The 18,981-nt window shown below is 41.5% G+C and overlaps 1 protein-coding gene across 6 annotated transcripts in view; it reads right to left on the reverse strand.

Moving 5' to 3' along the window:
* The window catches only part of ARHGEF28 (Rho guanine nucleotide exchange factor 28), a 278,654-nt gene that overhangs the window by 168,125 nt on the left and 91,548 nt on the right, over window positions 1–18,981 (reverse strand). For 5 of the 6 annotated variants that reach the window (XM_045197846.2, XM_045197847.2, XM_024563496.3 and 2 more), the window contains exon 3: window positions 1,735–1,882. In XM_045197846.2, coding sequence (XP_045053781.2) covers window positions 1,735–1,882 — 148 coding nt within the window. Of the gene's footprint in view, window positions 1–1,734; window positions 1,883–3,394; window positions 3,576–18,981 lie in introns of all 6 variants that reach the window. The other variant, XM_053912640.2, reaches the window with a different exon arrangement.

The following is an 18,981-nucleotide window of genomic DNA, read 5'->3' on the forward strand; positions in this document are numbered from 1 at the left end:
GGGGCCATTAGCCACCAAGGAGACAGATCACTTCCTCCTGGCCGGAGCGCAGCCCCTGCCTCCCTCACTCCACCCTGCTTGGCCCCAGAAAGATGGCTGGTTAGTCAATGACAGGTAAGATCCCTCAAGGGAGGGACAACATAAGCCAGGCACAGCTGCAAAAAGGGCCATCAGGGAAGGATTTAGGGGACTACAGAAAAGGGGCAGAGAGACCCTCACCCCTCAGCCTTCTCATAGCCTGAGTCCTCATTCTATCTGTAAGAAGTCTGCTAATCTCTTGGCTGCTTTGCTCCCTCGACCTGACTCAGCCTGAAAACAATGCCAGAGGCAGCTGCAGCTTTATACAGGAACAGAAGGCTCCTGGGGGCAAATCTGGCCTGAGAAAGAATGTACATTGTTTCCTTTGAGGCTTGCTCCGTAGCCCTGTTGGTATGAACTAGACGTCTGAGCTCAAAGCATTGGGAGTGAAACTCCCTACTTCCTGATACACACACCTCAACAACCTTCCGGCATCAGCATATCCCACCCACCCTGACCAGAGACAATCCCTGTGTTTCTTCAATTATTACCTGTAGATGATGTCAATTTTTCATGACTGTAGCTTTTTGGACATTGATTGATGAGCTTTACATGCATACTATATACCTCTGTGTGAGCTGAACTCAATAAATATGCAGGGAAGGAGGTGCTCAAGGCCTTTCTCCTCTGAGAGACTGGTCAGCCTTCTCTCCCCCAAATAGATCTTATCTTGGAGGACTCCGAGGACAGAAACTCCCACATCCAGGTAGCTGAAAGGTAAAACTTAGCACATTTCTGCTGATCTAACTATGCCTGTTTGCATGTTTACTGTCTTCCTTCTTCCCACAAGCAATATACTACAGAAGCACTTAGAAACGTGTTTCCTCTAATATGAAGCTGATCTTGCCTATGAGAAAATTTGATGGTTCCTTATATAATACAATTTAAGAGTAACTGAAAGACCCACAGTTAAATAAAACTAATCAATCAATAAGCAAGAACAACCACATCCTCCCTTCCTGCAGGTAATGACTAACATCTTAATTATACCTTTGGGCTAGAGCTTGCTGTCTCAATGCACAACCCACACCCCAGTGAAAACACAAAATACCTGTATCTGACAAGGGCTAGTAGCTCATGATAATACATTAACATGATACATTAACTTGGCATCTGTCCCCATGGTGATTGAAGAGATTATCTGGGAGAGTTACAGGTTTTGGAACATGACCATTTTGGTGGTGGAAAGAGAAAGTTCTGGAGCCTGAGACCCAGCAAGGAAGCGTCTGGATGGACAGGGTGCCAGGTAAGGAACCCCAGCCACCAAAAGGAGCAAGCACGGAGAGGCAGACCCTGGGCCTGCTGGACTGACCCCAGGGAATGAGGGAGGGATAATGAAGACAGCTGTCAGCGTCGCTGCTCTGCCGGAGCCATCCCTGGCAATGGGTTCTGGGACTAAGGGAGGTGACCCTAAGATGTAGAGTCACCTCCACTGGACTACAACCACAGCACACCCAACCTTCAGTTTAAGGCTAGGTTGCTCAGACAGCTGCAGAGACAGCTGGGGGAACCTTCCAGACACACAGACACACACACGCCCACCCTCCTTGAAGCCCTGTTCACTTTCTCCTCCTGGTTTTCTTCCCAGCCCATGTCCCTGGTGGGAAGATGCTTACAGACAGATTTCCCACCTGCACAGTAAAGAGGACGCCTCACCTGGAACGCTGGACTGGAGAACGTTATCCTCCGTGCGCTCTGCGATCACGACGTGTCTCTGATGAGATCCGTTATAAATAAAGTAAAACTCGGCATCCTTAGGAAGATAGACATTTTTGCCAAACTTCGCATAGACCGTCATCTGCCCCTGAAAAATGAATAAGTTGGGGCATCATCACACTTCCTCATCCTGGCTCTAAGAAACCACAATAGAAAAGACCTGTGTCCCAGGGAGGACACTTTGTCCCATTGACTTCCTGGGAGTGAGCTCAAATACTACAAGTGCTGCTGCTTTCCAGCAACATTTGGGATGACAGGGAGATGCTTTCTGAGGCATCAAAGTATGATGGGCGTCACAGCTGACCTGTCCTGTTTCTAAAGTTGAAGAAGTCTGGAGTGTAGGGAAGAATTTGTTTTCTTATTTTTTTAAAGAGTTTATTTATTTATTTATTTTTAGAGAGGGGAAAGGGAGGGAGAAACAGAGGGAGAGAAACATTGGTGTGAGAGAGAGACATTGATCAGTTGCCTCTTGCGCGTGCCTCAATCAGGGACTGAATCCGAAACCCAGGCATGTGCCCTGACCAGGGATCAAATCAGCAACCTTTCCCCCTGTGGTTCGACGCCCAAACAACTGTGCCACATGGGTCAGGGCAAAATTTTTCTTTTTCATTAAGAGATGTGAAAATATGATACTTTGTCTTTTACTCTGTTTGAGTTCCTGCCTGATTGCTTGCATTTTTTCGTCTATGTGAAATACCACCATGGTAAAGGTTCAAAATAATTATTCTTTAGCTCTGGCCTCACCCTGTCCTACATACATCAGAGTTGGTTGTAAGAGCCTTAAATATTCACACACATTGCCAAGTAAATAGCACCGCATGCTCCCACTCTTGCTGTGCCTTTTCCAACAGCTATCAGTCTTCTGAGGGATTTCTAGGTCCTCTTTCTCACCAGCCTGGCCTCACACTTTCTCTTGAGAGCTTCTGATTGGAACACAGTCCTGCTAAGCACCCTAGTTCCCAGAGGCGCTGCCCGAGTCACGGAGGCATACTCGGAGGAAGGAAGGAAGGAATGTGGAGGAAGGGCAGCAGCAGGCTGGTGCTGGCAGATACATCGCCATCCAGAGGCTGTGCGGAGGGGCGGCATCTGCAGCACTTACAAGGGAGCAGCAGGGATGGAGGAGCCTGCCAAATGATCCTGGAGCCTTGGAGGATTCGGGACACTCCCTCCCTCGAACATAAAAACGGCAATACAAAAGGGACCTCCAGGGAGAGGGTACATTCCGCCCAGCCTGTGGGAGTGGCAGGGAAATGGAAACCAGGAGTGGAGAGGGTCGCCCACCTTGGAGGGCCTCCAGAGCTCGGCCCAGCCCAGCCTGGAGGAGCATCTGGGCTTTTGCGCACTTGCCCAACAAAAACAAACGCGCCCTCCGAGAATGCCTCACCCTGTGACCGGGAGAAAAGTCAGCAGAGAGAGGTCTGCACAGTCTCTTCAACAGCTATTTGCCTGTGATGGGTATTAGCACGATGTTCTGTGGGATATCAAGTCTTAGGCCAATCGGTATCAAAACAAAACCAAGGTGCTTATTTCTTCTAAAATTTTACAAATAAAAAGGCTAGGTTTTTCTAGTGGTTTGCAATCCATGATACACAAACCTTACCTTAAGTTTTGAACTGGTATAAATACAAATTGTGGAGTTCTGAAAAAAAGTCTCTGGCTCCTTTCTCTGTGTGTGAGCTTGCACCCACGTGCACAGACATAATCAATAGAAAGTCGCAGGCCAAGAAAAAATCTACTATACAATGGCTTCAAAAAAAAAAAAAAAAGTTCAGGAAGAGGATCTGAAAAAAAAAAAAAACAATAACAAATGTCTGACATGACTGAGAGAGGAAACTTAGATGAAATTCCATTTCCTAAAAAAGGAAGAACAACAGCTTGCTTTAGTCATGTTCCTGGTTGCTAAAGGGGCTGTTAATTACTCATGGACAGAATCTGACCTGACCTGTTGATGGTTTTTTTTTAGTAGAAAACATATTTCGTATATAGATCAAAGTTTTTCACAGATCACAAGGATATCTAATCTGTATCTATTCAAAGCAACGATCATATTACTATTTTATCTGGTTGGGCGAACAAGAACTACAGCTTATGAAAGAGTTTAACTGCAACCCTCTTCAATACAATCCAAAACAGAAGTTTTATAACTCAGTTATGGCTCCCTTTCAGGACCAAACCACGCTTTCCATTCAGAAAAGACAACAATCAGGTCAGAAATTATACATGTCCATTAAAGAGAGATGCCCAGAAGTCCTAGTATTAAGGGTAATATTCAGCATAGAAGGGTTTTATTATTTGCTAATCACAAAGAGATCAAAAAGACACAGTGTAATTACAGGAGAAGGAGGGAGAAGGGGTGATCGAGAAACCAACAGAGAGACCCAATGAGACAGAAGGGGATGGGGGGTGGGGGGGAGAGTGGGGAAAGAGATGGCAAGAGGGAAAGAGGGAGCCTGAGAAGGAAAATATGAATACAAAGGAACATTTTCATTCAGAGAAGTTAGATAAAGCTCAAAGGAAGTTTAGATAAAGCTACAAAAAAGGTCAGCAGGAGAAAACTGTGCTGAGGAACAAGGTGGACATAATCAACCACAGGTGATAATTTTTCACTAAGATTGGTGGTCTTTCTCATCACAGTGACTGCTAAAAATCTGCTATTTTACTTAAAAGGTCATTAATACTATTAATGGCAAAGATAAATTCGAGTTTACAGACTCCAGTGTGCCTCCAGCATTTCTCCACCTGGATTCAATTGCACACTTCGTTTTTAACAATTGAAAACTATAAACTTCCCTCAGTGAATTTGTTGGCATTAATATCAGAATCACTCTTCTTCTATGCAGAAGTAATACATGTGTTATCACCTCCCTGTCAATTCACTAAATCCCAAATTAAAAAAAAAAACAACACTCAGCTATTTCACCGAACCTTCTAGAAACAATAAAAGGCATAATAGGCAAGATTATGTTCCCAAATTGATCTATAAATTTAATTCTCTTTAACCAAACCCAAACAGAATATTTCAAATGAAACGCGACAAGCTAATTCTAAAGTTCATCTGGAAGAATAAATACACAAGACTAGAAGCAAACATTTTGAGAAAGAATGACGTTTGAGCTGGGGGGTGGGGAGGGATCAGAACTTACCCCTCAGAAAGCCAAACACACACCACAACCATGGTAACCGAGACAGTGCAACAGCGGCACAGACACAGACCACTGAGTACAGAGAGTGCAGCAACAGGTGCGCGGAAATTATGTAATAAAGGTGGCATTTCAAACCAGTGGCAAATGTTCTACTCAATAAGTGACTTTGAAACAAGAGCTAACCATTAGGGGCAAAAACATTCTTCATACCGAACAGTTAAATTCCTAACTAATACAATATCGAACATAATTCATAAGCACATAAAATTAGAAGGCTGTCTAAAATTTTTCATTATTGCACAAAACAATAGCAATTGAAGATCTCTCCATTTCATCTATACTGACACCACCCTAATGTATCAACAGGTTTTCGGTTTTCCTATTTCCTGCCAGTCTCTGTTCAACGCACAGCTAATGATCACACGGCTATACGCAAGGCGTAAACACACAACGCATACGGTTGTGCTCTGCTCTCTTCCATCAGAAACAGTGTTCCATGTTGGCACACTAGTGGTCCAGTCTTTGGCACCATTTTTAATTGCATTCCATCAAGTGTTTGATGCTCTGTGACTTAATCACTCCTCCACTGTTGTACGCTAAGGGTATTTCTAGCTTAACATTACAAAAAAATACTACAGTAAACATTTCCACGTACATTGTTTTTATGCTTTAAATCACTTTTTAGAATGAAATTCCAGAAATGGGCCAAGAACGTGAACAACTGTCACAAATGGCTAAACTGCTTTCCAGAAATGTTGCATCGATTTTCGCCATCGCCTGTCCTGGGCAAGCATATCATTTTCATCCCAACTTTGCTACAACTGTCTGTTTTAGTATTTCCTGGATTACCAGATAATGAACAGCTCCTCACTGACTTAATTCATATTTGACAGTGTCACTGAAATTTATTGCCTACTTATATAAAAATCTATTACTATATGGCACCATCATTGTTAATGTTCTGAATAAATTTCAATTTAAAGAATTCTGGTCTTCCCTCTTCTATTCACCTTTGTCTTAAGCAGGTCAAAATTTTCACTTTCTCAAGTGAATCAACTGAGATCAATATCAAAATTATTCCCTTTCTCCTCTGAAGGGTGAAGGCATACCACCAATTTCCCTTCTCATGCCCAAATAAAAAGTACTCAAATATTCCTGCAAAACCTCTGAAGGCCAGGTAACATGAAAACAGGAATGACAAATGTAAACCAGAAAAACTGAACTAAGTATAATCATACTAAATATATCTTAATATAAGCACAAACAAAAATAAATCAAGTAAATTAAACCCACAATTTTTATCATCAAGCAGCCCCCTAGAGAAATTCTACTTGCAAAACTCATCAATAATTCTCAAAGACCAAGCCTTCCCCATGAGATGCTGCAGCACCTGTGAATTTCTTCTCAAAGAAACAAAAAGGTATAAATGTTTTCGCCCCTCTCGACTATTTCGTCCAACTCTCCTGACGGCAGTTAAGTGTCATGGGCACTGATGTGCACATTCTAGGTATCTTCCCATTAATCTGGAACAGCCCCTCATTCAGGATCTCTAATATCCTGAATATTTGGTGGCTGTATTACGCTAATCAGTGGGGATTCTTGTACTAATGTTCTCCCTCCTTTATGCCCTTCCTTCTCTCTCACCTTCTACAGACGATGTATCTGTATATAGTTACATTGTTAGTAACAACATTATTTGTAGGACAATACCCTTAACAATCTAGCTTCTAAAATGTCTGGCACAAGTAGACAATAAACAAATACTGTGATTTCATATTGTGATAACTAGAACAAAGTGTGCATCTCTTTATGGGGGGAGGGTTCTTAATCTGGGGCCATAGGAAGAGTCTATAAATGAGTTTCACATGCTCTGGGAACCTCTTAAAATTATTAGCAAAATTATTTTTGTATGTATATGTGCATTCAATTTTATAAGGAAAGGCTTATGGTTTTCATTATATTCTCGAAGGCATCCAAAGATTCAAAGAATGTTATGAACTCTAGCTTATATAGTAACAAACAAAAATGGAAATGGAAATGCTTTTTAATGATAATGGTCACCTTTTATATGACAGTAAGACTGGTCTACTGTTTTCTAAGGTATTCTAGTATTCTACAGCTTTATATGGAACAATTTTTAGAATAGAAGCACAAAGAGGGTTAATATGAATTGACATATTAAATATTATAATTAAAGTTTACTAATACATGCCATGAAAATCATCATCATAAAATATATTGTTCTAAGTGATCAAATTTGATTCTTTGCTTTTAATATTTGAAACTTGTCCTGTTTACAGTAACAAAAAAAGTAGTAATTCTACCTACAGCCTTCCCTGCAGAGCACAGTATCTTGAACGTTGTAAGATCCTTGAAAAGAGTAAAAAATAAGAAAGAAAGAAAAGCATGAGCCCACTTTATAGGGAAGTGAATTTAGAGTATTGGTACTACTAACTAGCTCAGGATCCCAGAGCCAAATGAACAGTATCGGGTTTCTTGATTTCTGCCCTAATCTCCAAGTTAGGTTATCCTCTTTATTATATTCAAGCACAATTCTTCTTTTTTAAAGATTTTCTTTATTTATCCCTAGAGAAAGGGGGAGGGGGAAGAAAGAGAGGGAGAGAAACATCAATGTGTGGTTGCCTCTTGCGTTCCTCCTACTGGGGACCTGGCCCACAACCCAGGCATGTGCCCTGACTGGGAATCAAACCAGCAACCCTTTGTTTTGCAGGCCAGCACTCAATGTACTGAGCCACACCAGCCAGGGCTTAAGCACAATTCTAAAGAAAGTACTATGGGCACAAAGTCTTTTGTTCCTAATTACTGTACATAACTGAAGTACTTCTTAAAAACAAAGTGTGGGAATGCAAAAATTATTTTTATACGTGTGCACATCTATTATATGTAGGCATATGCACAGCCATATACACACATGCATATATTACCTTTTATGTATGGAGTACTTCGAAGTTTACAAAGTGCTTTCCTGTGTATTTCCTCATCTTGCCCCACAAGAACCCCGGGGAAGTAGAACCACAGTTCTTACCCTGTAAGTGAGAGCACTGACAGGGCCGGGCCCGGTGAGAGGCAGAGCCACCAATCTACTCTAGGTCTTCCAGTCCCAGCCCCACCATACTTCTCTCCAACATGTTACTGGACAAGCAGCAAATGCGCAAATATTTGTTGACTTATCTATACCTTCATGTTTACTCAACATTTATTTATGTACTTACTACCAGGATTCTCATCCTGAAGTCCATGGGTAGACAGGAAGTGGAGAGGAGAGTTCAAAATAATGTTCCTTAATCCACCAAAGACATATGCACAGTCTTAAGCAATCATTTGGGGAGACCGTCTGTCATTTAATCAGAAACTCTTAGACGGTACAAGGAGCATATAACTCAGAAAGGTTAAAAACCACTGATTTAAAGCATATTTAAAGCATCTTATGTAAAATATCAAGATCATTTGAATTTATTATCCCCAACAAAACCTAAATCAAAAAATAGAGGTGAATACAGATTGTTTAGATCCAGGAAGAAATGTCGGAATGTCATTTTAAAGAAAGTAAACCGAAGTGACCTAAAGGACTTCAGACATTTCTTTAGAAACAGCCTTGAGGTAGAAATGGTGCCCATTTCCCGATAGGATGAATAGAGCACAGGAGGCCAGTATTCTTGCTGATAACAACTAGAAAATACATGCTGCTTACAAGAGAGACACTTAACACAGAAAGCTTAAAAGTAAAAAGATACACTCACTAACCTACACTAACCAAAACAAAGCCAGTATAACCAAAACAGTATCAGAGTAATTTTTAAAGCAAGACATATTACAAGAGAAAGAGGGACTCTTCACTATAAGAAGTGTCAATTGAACAGGGTGAGCACACACTATTAAATCTGTATATACTTAAAAATATTGCTTCAAAATGTAAGGAAAATATTAACAAATCCAAAAGAGGTAATAGAGAAATCCCTAATCACAATGGGAGACCTTAGCTGGCCTCTCACAATAGCCGATAGAACAAACAGACAAAAATGGACAGGGATACACAATTAACAAGATTACTAATAAAAAGGAATAATTATCATAAATTAAATATATACAGTAATATTTATTTTAAAAGGTATCCAATATTCAAAACTCTGCATTAAATGGGAATGCAGACTGTGGAAAACAGTATGTAATTTCCTCAGAAGACTAAAAATGGAACTGTCTTTTGACCTGGCAATTCCACTGCTGGGACTATAACCTAAGAATCCTGAAACACCAATTCAAAAGAACCTATGCACCCCAATGTTCATAGCAGCACAGTTTACAATAGCCAAGTGCTGGAAGCAACCTAAGTGCCCATCAGTAAATGAGTGGATAAAAAAGCTGTGGTACATTTACACAGTGGAATAGTATGCAGCAGAAAGAAAGAAGGAGCTCCTACCCTTCGAGACAGAGTGGATGAAACTGGAGAGTATTATGTTAAGTGAAATAAGCCAGGTGGTGAAAGACAAATGCTATATGATCTCACCTATAAGTGCAACCTAATAAACAAAACAAACAAGTAAGCAAAATGAGCAAGAAAACACAGAGACATTGAAATAAAGAACTGACAGTAACCAAATGGGAGGTGGGAGGGGGATAACAAAGGAAAGAAGGGGAAGGGTTGTCAAGGAACACGTATAAAGGACCCGGGACAAGGACAATGGAGGGGAGGGGTAGGATTAAGGATGGGAGGTGGGGGTGGGTGGGGCGGTATGAGTGGTGGTGGGGGCGGGGTGGAAACAGGGACAACTGTAGTTGAACAACAATAAAAGTTAATGCATAAAAATAAAAAATTTTAAAAAAATTAATTCAGTTAAATGAACACAAAAATTCCCAATGACTTTCACACTTGATGGAATGATTCACCGCTACAGAATTGAAACAGCCATTGTTCCTGTAACACTGCTGAACTGAGTAGAAAACAATTCACGACAGAGGTCAGTAAATGACTCCAGATTCCTCACAAGACAAGAAGCAGGCTAAAAGCTCCTTGCTTGCTTCCTTTTTAAGTCACTAACTTACAGATTCCATAAAAACACAGAACTCCTAAAAATTAAAAACAAATATCTGACATTTTAAGCAGATAATAGGAGGAAATATACTGGGAAATAAGAATACTTTAAAATTATAATCCCTACTCTTGCATTATCCGAATATTTCTTTGAGGAATAAGATCCTGCACTTGGTTTCAAAATAATCAAATGCAAAAATAAAGAATGAAGCCAAGTGCAGTTTAATAGTTGGCCCCCAGTTGGGATTTTAGTCAAAAATCAACAAAGCGTGAGTCATCCCTGAGACCAAAGGGCTAATTCTGCTCAACCCTGCACTGACGGCAATGGAGTAATCCCTGTAAGAACGGGCACGGGCAGCTCCTTTCTGTGCCCACCAGGCATACCTTCGCCAAGGAGTGCTTTAACGTAAATACAGACTGAGATGACAGCACGTTCAGAGGAAGATGACAAGGATGCCACAGGGACTCAAAAACTATGCTGTCACATGAGGAACAATTGAAGGAACTGAGACTGTTTTGCCAGAGAAGAAAAGACTTATGGGCAAATGGTCATGGCTGCAAATATCTGAGGTCCTGTCATGCAGACGAGGGATCAGACGTGTCCTGCAGGCCCCGAGGGGAAAGCATAAAACAATGGAGGGAAGGACCGGACACAGCGCAGTCCTCCAGTGAGAGCCTTGTAAGGGGCCAGGGATGTCCGAGGATGACAAGGGCTGCTCTGGCTGAGGAGGAATAAGCATGACCAGGAAACGGTGGCTTTGTTTCTGGTTTGCTTATTTGTTTGTTCTCAGGGAGAATGGGACTAAATACCTACTCTTGAAAGGCTAGAATCTATGGTACCTGGTATATACATTAGTAACTTCCATATTTTAAAAAAAATGAGAAGTTCTAAATAATGGTGTTTTGTGTTTTTTTTTTTAAATTAATTTCCCCCTCATTCTTTTGCTTTGGTGTACTTCCTAGTTCCTTGGGTTAATGCTTAGTTTATTTTAAATCTCAGCATTAGTGGTTTTCAAACAGAGATCAGGGAAACCCTAGGTTCTAATGGAAGAATGTTAGCAGTTCAAATATCCCACATAAATTTCATTTTGAAAAATATGTTCCCAATTATTTTTCATCTAAAAATAATGCATTTACATAAGTGTATTATTTACCAAATTTTAATACACTGGGGAAGACCCGAACTGCCAAGCTAAGTCATTGCTCTCATTAATTAATTAATTAATGTACTAAGTTTAAACTTGAAGAATATACTTATAATAAAGTTTTTATCAAGTTTATATATTAAAGTTCTCCATAAAATTGTTAAAACACCATCTACTTAGAGTCTCTGAAGCGCCCCTGACTCTGGGATGCCCTCTGCCGCTCTGCTAGTTTATACTGGAAGAGGAAGTGCTGTTAGCTCATTTTGTATTTCACATGTCAAACAAGCTTTACATCTGCCACACCGTAAAGACGACGATTCATCAACTTCAGGCTCAGGTTGAACTCAGTCAGATAGTAATCGTACATGATTATTAACACTTGAAGTCTACGGATTTATGTCCAACCAAGTGCTGTCTGAAGATCGGTGTGGATCAGCTAGCTGATAGCACTGAATGTGCCAAACCAAGACGATCAGAAACACAAAGAACCCTAAGTTTCCGAGAACTGATCCTCCTGGGCAAAGAACAGTGACACAACTATCTGTAATCTTATGTCGGGTAGACCACAGAGTCCTGTATTGCACAGAATGTCCTTCTTGTGAGGGTACAAAAGGAGAGAGTCCCTGGAGGAGGAGGAGGGGCTCCCCAGGGGGTCAGAGGTTACAGCTCTTCCCACTAATAGCTTCCAGCAGTGAGAAGAGTACTGGCCCTTGGCCCCTCTCATCTGACTACCTCTTCTCCCTCCACCCAACATCTCCCCACTGCTCAAAGCTGCTGATTGGAAGAGCTGCAGCCTCTGGCCCCCTAGGGAGCCCCTCCTCCTCCTCCACTACTAGAAAGAACCTTTATGGAAACAATACAGATTCAGAAGTACATCAACTCTCTCCAAGTTCCCCGATGCACCACCCACCCCAACACCCATAGCTCTCCACCCTCTTGTGTCTTCTCTTCGCAGCCTCCCATCACCTCAGGGCCTGCCACTCTTCTCACTTTTTCTTCTCAAATCAACACAAGCAGGTAAAAGCCAGCTCAGTTACAGCACGGGCACCAAGAAGCCATAGAAACAAGAGAAGCAGGGCAACGAAGAAAGAGTATCCCCATATGCAAAGGCTGAGGGTTCGATCCCTGGTCAGGGCACATAGAAGAAATCCACCGATGAATGCATAAATAAGTGCAACAACAAATCAATGTTTCCTCCCTCTCTCGCCCCCTACCCCCCATTCTTCTCTCTCCAAAAATCAATTTCAAAAAGAAATTTAAAAAGAGAGAAAGGGGATCCAGAATCTCAGTGCAGCCCCAGCTCCAAAAGACTGCCTGGAAGGAAAGACAAAGACAGGAGGATGAGGGCTGGTGGGGAGGGCAGGATTAACAGACTGCAGCAGCAGGGGGCTGGAGAGTGATGACAACGACAAAAGAAGAAGGGACTGAAAGAAAAAGCAAAGCAATGCAGAATTTCATTGAAACGGGACAAGGGCAAAAATGACGGAAAATAAATAAATAAATGAAAATCAGCCGATGAGAGAAATACCCACCCTACTAGAAATCTCAATCGGGAAACACTTTTGTAAATAGGAGGGGCATGGCGAGGAAAAGGAGCTATCTCTTGAAGCTGACAAAGAACATTTCATTTAATAAAAAGCAAGAACTAAGGGCAAAAGAAGCACTATGGAATGTGCCTTTTTGTGACACATCATCACAGGGAGAGGGTGCTTTTTCACACTTCTGACATCTAGCTAAGTGTCACACCCCCATTCTGGAAGCCCGTCTTCCCACGTCATACACAACAGTGTAGGGCTGAGGGGAGGGCTCTCGGTTCTGTTCTCGTTCTCACTCCAACTTTAGAGTCAGCAATGGCTTTAGAATGCAGAGTCCATTTTTCTGACCTTGTCCTCTTCTGCTGCTTACCTAGGGCTCTCAGTCTTCAGGACAGCTGGACGGGGCTCTCAGACAGTGAAAAACAGGACCTACACACAGAACTGCCGAAAGTCGATTGGAGTCACTCCCCTTGTCCTAATTCAGCACAAGGTCCAGAAATACAAGAACAACACTGGTAGCAACAAACACAGAACAATCTGAAAAGCCTAGGCATGCCATTGACCTTGTTAAGAATAATACCTTCCTTGGTAGTTACAAAATAAGCATGAGGATATAAGGCAAAGCATAAAGAATATAATTAACAATACCATGAAAACTATCTATGGTGCCAGGTGGGCACGTAAATTATTGGAGGGAGCACTTTGTAACCTATACGAATGTCTGTCCACTAGGTTGTACACCTGAAACTAATACAAAAAAGTGGTGAATGCAAACTGTAATAAAAATTAAATTTTTAAAAGAATAATACCATCCATGTCTTAGTGCTTCACTGTTCACAAGATGCTTCTGCGTCTCACAACCGCCAGGGACACAGACAGGTAAGGGGCTGGCCCACAGTGCCCCAGGTGTCCAGAACCAGCCCATAAATCTCCTCATTCATTCATTCATTCATTCACTCCAGATAGGTACTGGGTGTCTATTAGGTACTATGGTTAAGCTACCTGCCCTTATAAAACTATTGTAGTGGGAAGACACAGACAATAAACAAACAGCTAAGTACCTGTTATGTGAGGGATTCATAAGAACTGATACAAGTAAGGTGGGGTGAGGAGAGAGATTTTTTAGATAGGAGAGTTGGAAAGGTCTACTAATGAGGCGACATTCTTACAGAGGCCTGAATACTGTAAGGGAGTGAGCCATGTGGATATGCAAAAGCATTTCAGGTTGAGGGACAAGCAAATGCAAAGGCCCTAAAGTGACATGCCCCAGGAGTAGTTGAAAAACAGCCAGGAAACCTGTTGGCAGAAGCAGAAGAGGAGAGAAAGGGAGGCAAGGTTGGGGCTAAGTAAAGGACATGGTAAGGATGTGGGTGTAAACTCTCCAATGGGAAGCCTCATTTTGAATAGAAAAGTGACAAGGATATTGTCACTTCTGGATATTGTTTTAAAAGGATCGCTCCAGTTGCTTTGAGACTAGACAATGATGGGCCAATGGTGAAATCCAGACAAGAAATCCAGAAATCACTGCAGAAATCCAGGCAAGAATGACAGTGCATTGTTTCAGGGTATTTTCTGCCATAGCATGGAGGCTCTTGATGTGATGTTCTCTCCGCCAAAAGGAGGCAAATCCACAGGTCTCCTAGGAGACCACCTGTTTATTCAGCTCTGCTTATCATTGACTGCAGTCGCTCCAGCAACCCTGTGCCAGCGATACCAGAAAGGATGCTATGGAGGTTGGCCTTTCTTCGAGTATAGTCTCCTTCACAGCACCTCCTGCTCTGTAGTTTAATTTAAAGTGCTGAAAACACTGGGAGTTTGAAAAACATTGGTCTGGATCATCATGGCTACAAGCACAGACAACAGACACGGTCTGGGCGGCCAGTCACATCCTGAAGCTTTCATAGAAGGAAGGTACGGGTTGAGTGTGAAGCCTCTAGAATTAAATTAGACCTGGCTTCCAATCCCAGCTGCCCCAGCTGCCCCAGCTACCTGAACTGTAAAACGTGGGTAAAAACAGGACCTACCGAAGTGAGGGGGTCACTGAGAAAACTAAAGGAAATCAGGGATATTAACACTTGCACAGCACCTAACACTTAATTAGGGTTTAATAACTTAATAAACACTAAATTAGCTGCCTGCTAATATATTAGTACTAAAATCAACATCATTATCATTAGTGTTCATTGAAGAAACATTATTAAAAACCTACTGTATGCACTTTCCTCCATTTTTCTTAAAATAACACAGAGCCTGGTGGTACACTATCAGTACCCTCATTTTACAGATGAGGATATTGTGCTCAGAAGGTTGAATTATTTTTTAAGATTTTATTTATTTAATTTTAGAGAGAGGGGAAGGGAAGGAGAAAGAGCGGGAGAGAAACATCAATGTGTGGTTGCCTCATGCATGCCCCATACTGGGGACCTGGCCTGCAACCCTGGCACATGCCCCGATGGGGAATCCAATGGGCGATCCCTTGGCTCGCAGGCCAGCACCCAAATCCACTGGGCCACACCAGCCAAGGCAGAAGGTTGAATTATCTAACCAAAGTTACAATGACTCCTCAAATCCTCTGGGAGCCAGCAACAAAGAAAGTAAAAAAGGTAAATACTATATACTCATTAAAAAGACTTGATATTTTATTAGTAAAAACCCTGTCCAGCTCAAAAATATTCTTCCCTCCAAACGACAGAAACAATAACTTCAAAAAAAAAAAAAACCCCACAAAAACTAGAGGAATTTATATCTGGAAGACAGTTCACTGTAACAGAGATTGTAATGATAACATCAGCTATCCCATTCTTCTGGACCTGGGTGTTACCACCATCTGTTCAGAGGATCAACGGAGAGCTCACTTCTTCAGTATCGTATGCTATGTCAGTTGTGCATCTGGTTTTTTCTGGAATAGGAAGTGGTGCAAGCAACAGGCCAAGAGAGCACTGAGAAGAGTTACCGGCCGGTGCTCTGTGCTAAATCACCGCCCTGTCTGCATGGCTCAGTAAACTTTTCAAGGACACACAATAATCATCCTCTTTTGTACACAAGTGCTAGTAGCAATTTGTCTAGAAGTATATCCTGCTCCTCTGTCTTTCTGAAGACCCTCAAGTGAAGCCCCCAGGATTTTACACCTTCTCATCAGCAGTGAACACTCTGCCCCATCCCTTTTGTCCACCCCAATTCCATATACTCCGTAAGGCCATCTCTTCCAGACTGGCCTCCATGATTCCTTCTCCGAACTCCAGGCGACCTTATCTCAACCCCTCTTGTAGTATTTAGCTCTTCCTATTTTATAGTCTTTCTTTTCCCTCTGCCCAAAATAGAAGCCTCCATTTTTATTTACTTACTAATTTATTTTCCTTCCATCCTTATTTTTACGGGGTCACTTAATGAGGGCAGGTGAGCACAGTGATGAGGTGCACAGGCTCTGGTGTGGAGATAGACAGCGGATCCCAGTCCTGCCTCCACCACTCACTGCCATTTAGCTTTAATCAAAGGCCTTCACTTCTTTGTGCCTTAATTTCCTTCCCTTGTCTGTAAAATGGGATTAACAGTGATGCTCTTTCTTTAGATTTTAGTGAGGGTCAAATGAGGTAAAAATGCCTGTCCTGGCACGAGGTAAGGGTTCACTAAGTGTTAGCAATTCTTCATTTTTTATTTGTAAACTACCTCTCTTTCCAATAATCAAGGTGTTAATGAATCATTTCATCCCAAATGTTCCTCAATATATGGCAGACTCCAGGTCCCACGGGGCCTTGACAGCATCTTATGCACAGAAAGGACTCAAAAAGTTAAATGAAAAGGAAAGAACATTTTGTAAACCAAAAAAAAAAAATTGCTTCCCACTGTTTGTGTGTTTCCACTATGATCTTTTATATATCACTTTTTCGTAATTCAAAATAAAATATACTTTTATATTTATTTATCAAAGATTTATTAAGTCCTAATTCTACACAGTGTTCTGAGAATAACAAATGCAGCAGTGAAATGAGCAAATCCCCACGCTCACGGTCGAGAGTCTTCTGCGAGGAAGACACAATAAACAAGAAACTATCTGATAATGATGAGTGCTATACGGAGAATTTAGAAGGATGCCAAGTGCCCAGGGAGCTAGCTTCATTTTTAAAAATTTTTTTATTTTTCAATTACAGTTGACATACAATATTATATTAGTTTCAGGTGTGCCCAGGAAGCTATTTAGATTGAGAGGTCAGGGAGATCTTTGGGGGGTTTTTGTTTTTATTTTACTTTATTTTATTAATTAAAGTTATTGGGGTAACATTGGTTAATAAGATTATAGAGGTTTCAAGTGTACATTTCCTCATGAGATCTTCGAGAAGCAAGGCATGGAGGCTGAGATCTGAATTAACAGGTCTGCAAGTTTGTTTATTTTTTAAATAGTTTTTTTAATTTTTCAATTACAGTTGACATACAGTATTATATTAGTTTCATGTGTATAACCTAAGAGAAGAGAAAGAAATGAGAATGGAGTGAATGAGATGAAGACAAAAAATGATAGGTCAGTGAAGAATACAGGGAATCTGTTGGAAACAACCAATGAGGGCTGTGTCCCCAGGCCCAGACATGGGTAGGAAGTGAAGGGAGCCGCTCCAGTGCCTTAAACTGAGCAACAGTGAGGGGACGTAGGAAGGTAACCTAGCTGCTGTAACAGAGAATGCTGAAAGCTGGTCGGTGTAACACAATAAAAGCTCGTTTTCTGCCCATGTAATAACTCCAACACACTTATTGATGCTGGGGTGACTCTCCTCCAAGTAGCCTTCCAGAAGCCAAGGTTCCTGCCACCATGTAGCTCTCCCACCTGCAACACTTGGATCCCAAGTTATCCTGCTCTGTTCCCTCCAAAAGGAGAAAAGAATACAGACATTCATAGCTGTCCAGGACTGAGCATGGCACCCATCTCTTCTGCTCCCATTCCCTTGGCAAGAACTCACCCACAAAGAGTAACTGGGAAACATTTCATAACCGCGCTCAACAGAAGGCAGGAATGGTTTGGTTATTGGCTCGATCTCTGCCATAGGCTGAGGCACAATGAGTGACTCCAGAAAACATCTAAGAGCTAAAAATTTACTACTCAATTTTTTTAAAGTTTTTATTTATTGATTGGAGAGAGAGAAAGAGGAAGGAGACACAGAGACAGAGACAGACATCAATTTGCTATTTCACTTATTTATGCATTCATCGGCTGCTTCTTGAATGTGTCCTGACTGGGGATGGAACTCGCAACCTTGGAGTATTAGGACAATGCTCTAACAAAATGAGTCACGTAGCCAGGGCCTAAAAATGTCATTAAATCTCAAATTTAGTTTAATCAAAATCAAATAATTCTACACTTTAAAAAAAGGAAACAGAAAAAGCATGAGAAGACAGCCAAGAGTTGATGGATTGTGTTGAAAATGATGGTGCAGGGCGCTTGTGTGCTCCCATGCGCTGCCTTAAGCGCTCTCTCTCTCTTTCTCTCTCACACACACACACACACACACACACACACACATTCACTCACTCTCTGCACAATTTTACCCCAAACATAGTGCCAGAAGCCACACTCCTACAAGTGTCCCTTAATTCAGAAAAGAGAGGAGCTGAGAATGGCTCCATCAATAAAGAATTATCTACACAATAAAGAAAAACTGCATTATTTTAAATGTCATTCCTAATGATGAAAGATATTTTTGACACTGTACACTAAATTACACCACTTACCCTGGGCCTCTTCAGACCACCCAAAAATACAGCCCAACTAATGGGTATTGGAAGATTTCCACAAGTATGTATGACTTTTATAATTTACTGACTGGGGGCACCTTAATTCTCATTCCATATCTACCCCATCCTTTCAAAATAAAAAATTATCAGAGGGGGTTTGCTGGCCACACGGTAACCAGGGGTCTTCTGAAGTGAACGAGAAAACAGAAACCTGTCAGCCACTCTGCTAACTGTGCCAGTGTCCTATTTCCTTAACCTGAATGAGCACAAATATTACACAAGACCCATTCTCTATGAAAAAATTCTTTAATAGCCAAGCAAAAGCATGCCCAAGACTTACAATAATCTGTGTTTTCAAAGACATCCAACTGAAGAAATCCTTAAATTACAGCAATCCCTGAAGTTATCTCATTCCTAACGGGACAGACAGTCTTGCATTTCGTTTTCAACTAGGTATGCCCCCTTCCAAACTACCTATCTCCAAAACCTTCTGACCACACAACAATGGCACACGTAACTCCCTCAAGTCAATGCAAACATGTTGTCAATAATTACAGAAATTAAAGCATTCCCACTGAAACCCAGTATGCTAA

Source organism: Desmodus rotundus, chromosome 1 (genome assembly GCF_022682495.2).
Source record: "Desmodus rotundus isolate HL8 chromosome 1, HLdesRot8A.1, whole genome shotgun sequence".
NCBI lineage: Eukaryota > Metazoa > Chordata > Mammalia > Chiroptera > Phyllostomidae > Desmodus > Desmodus rotundus.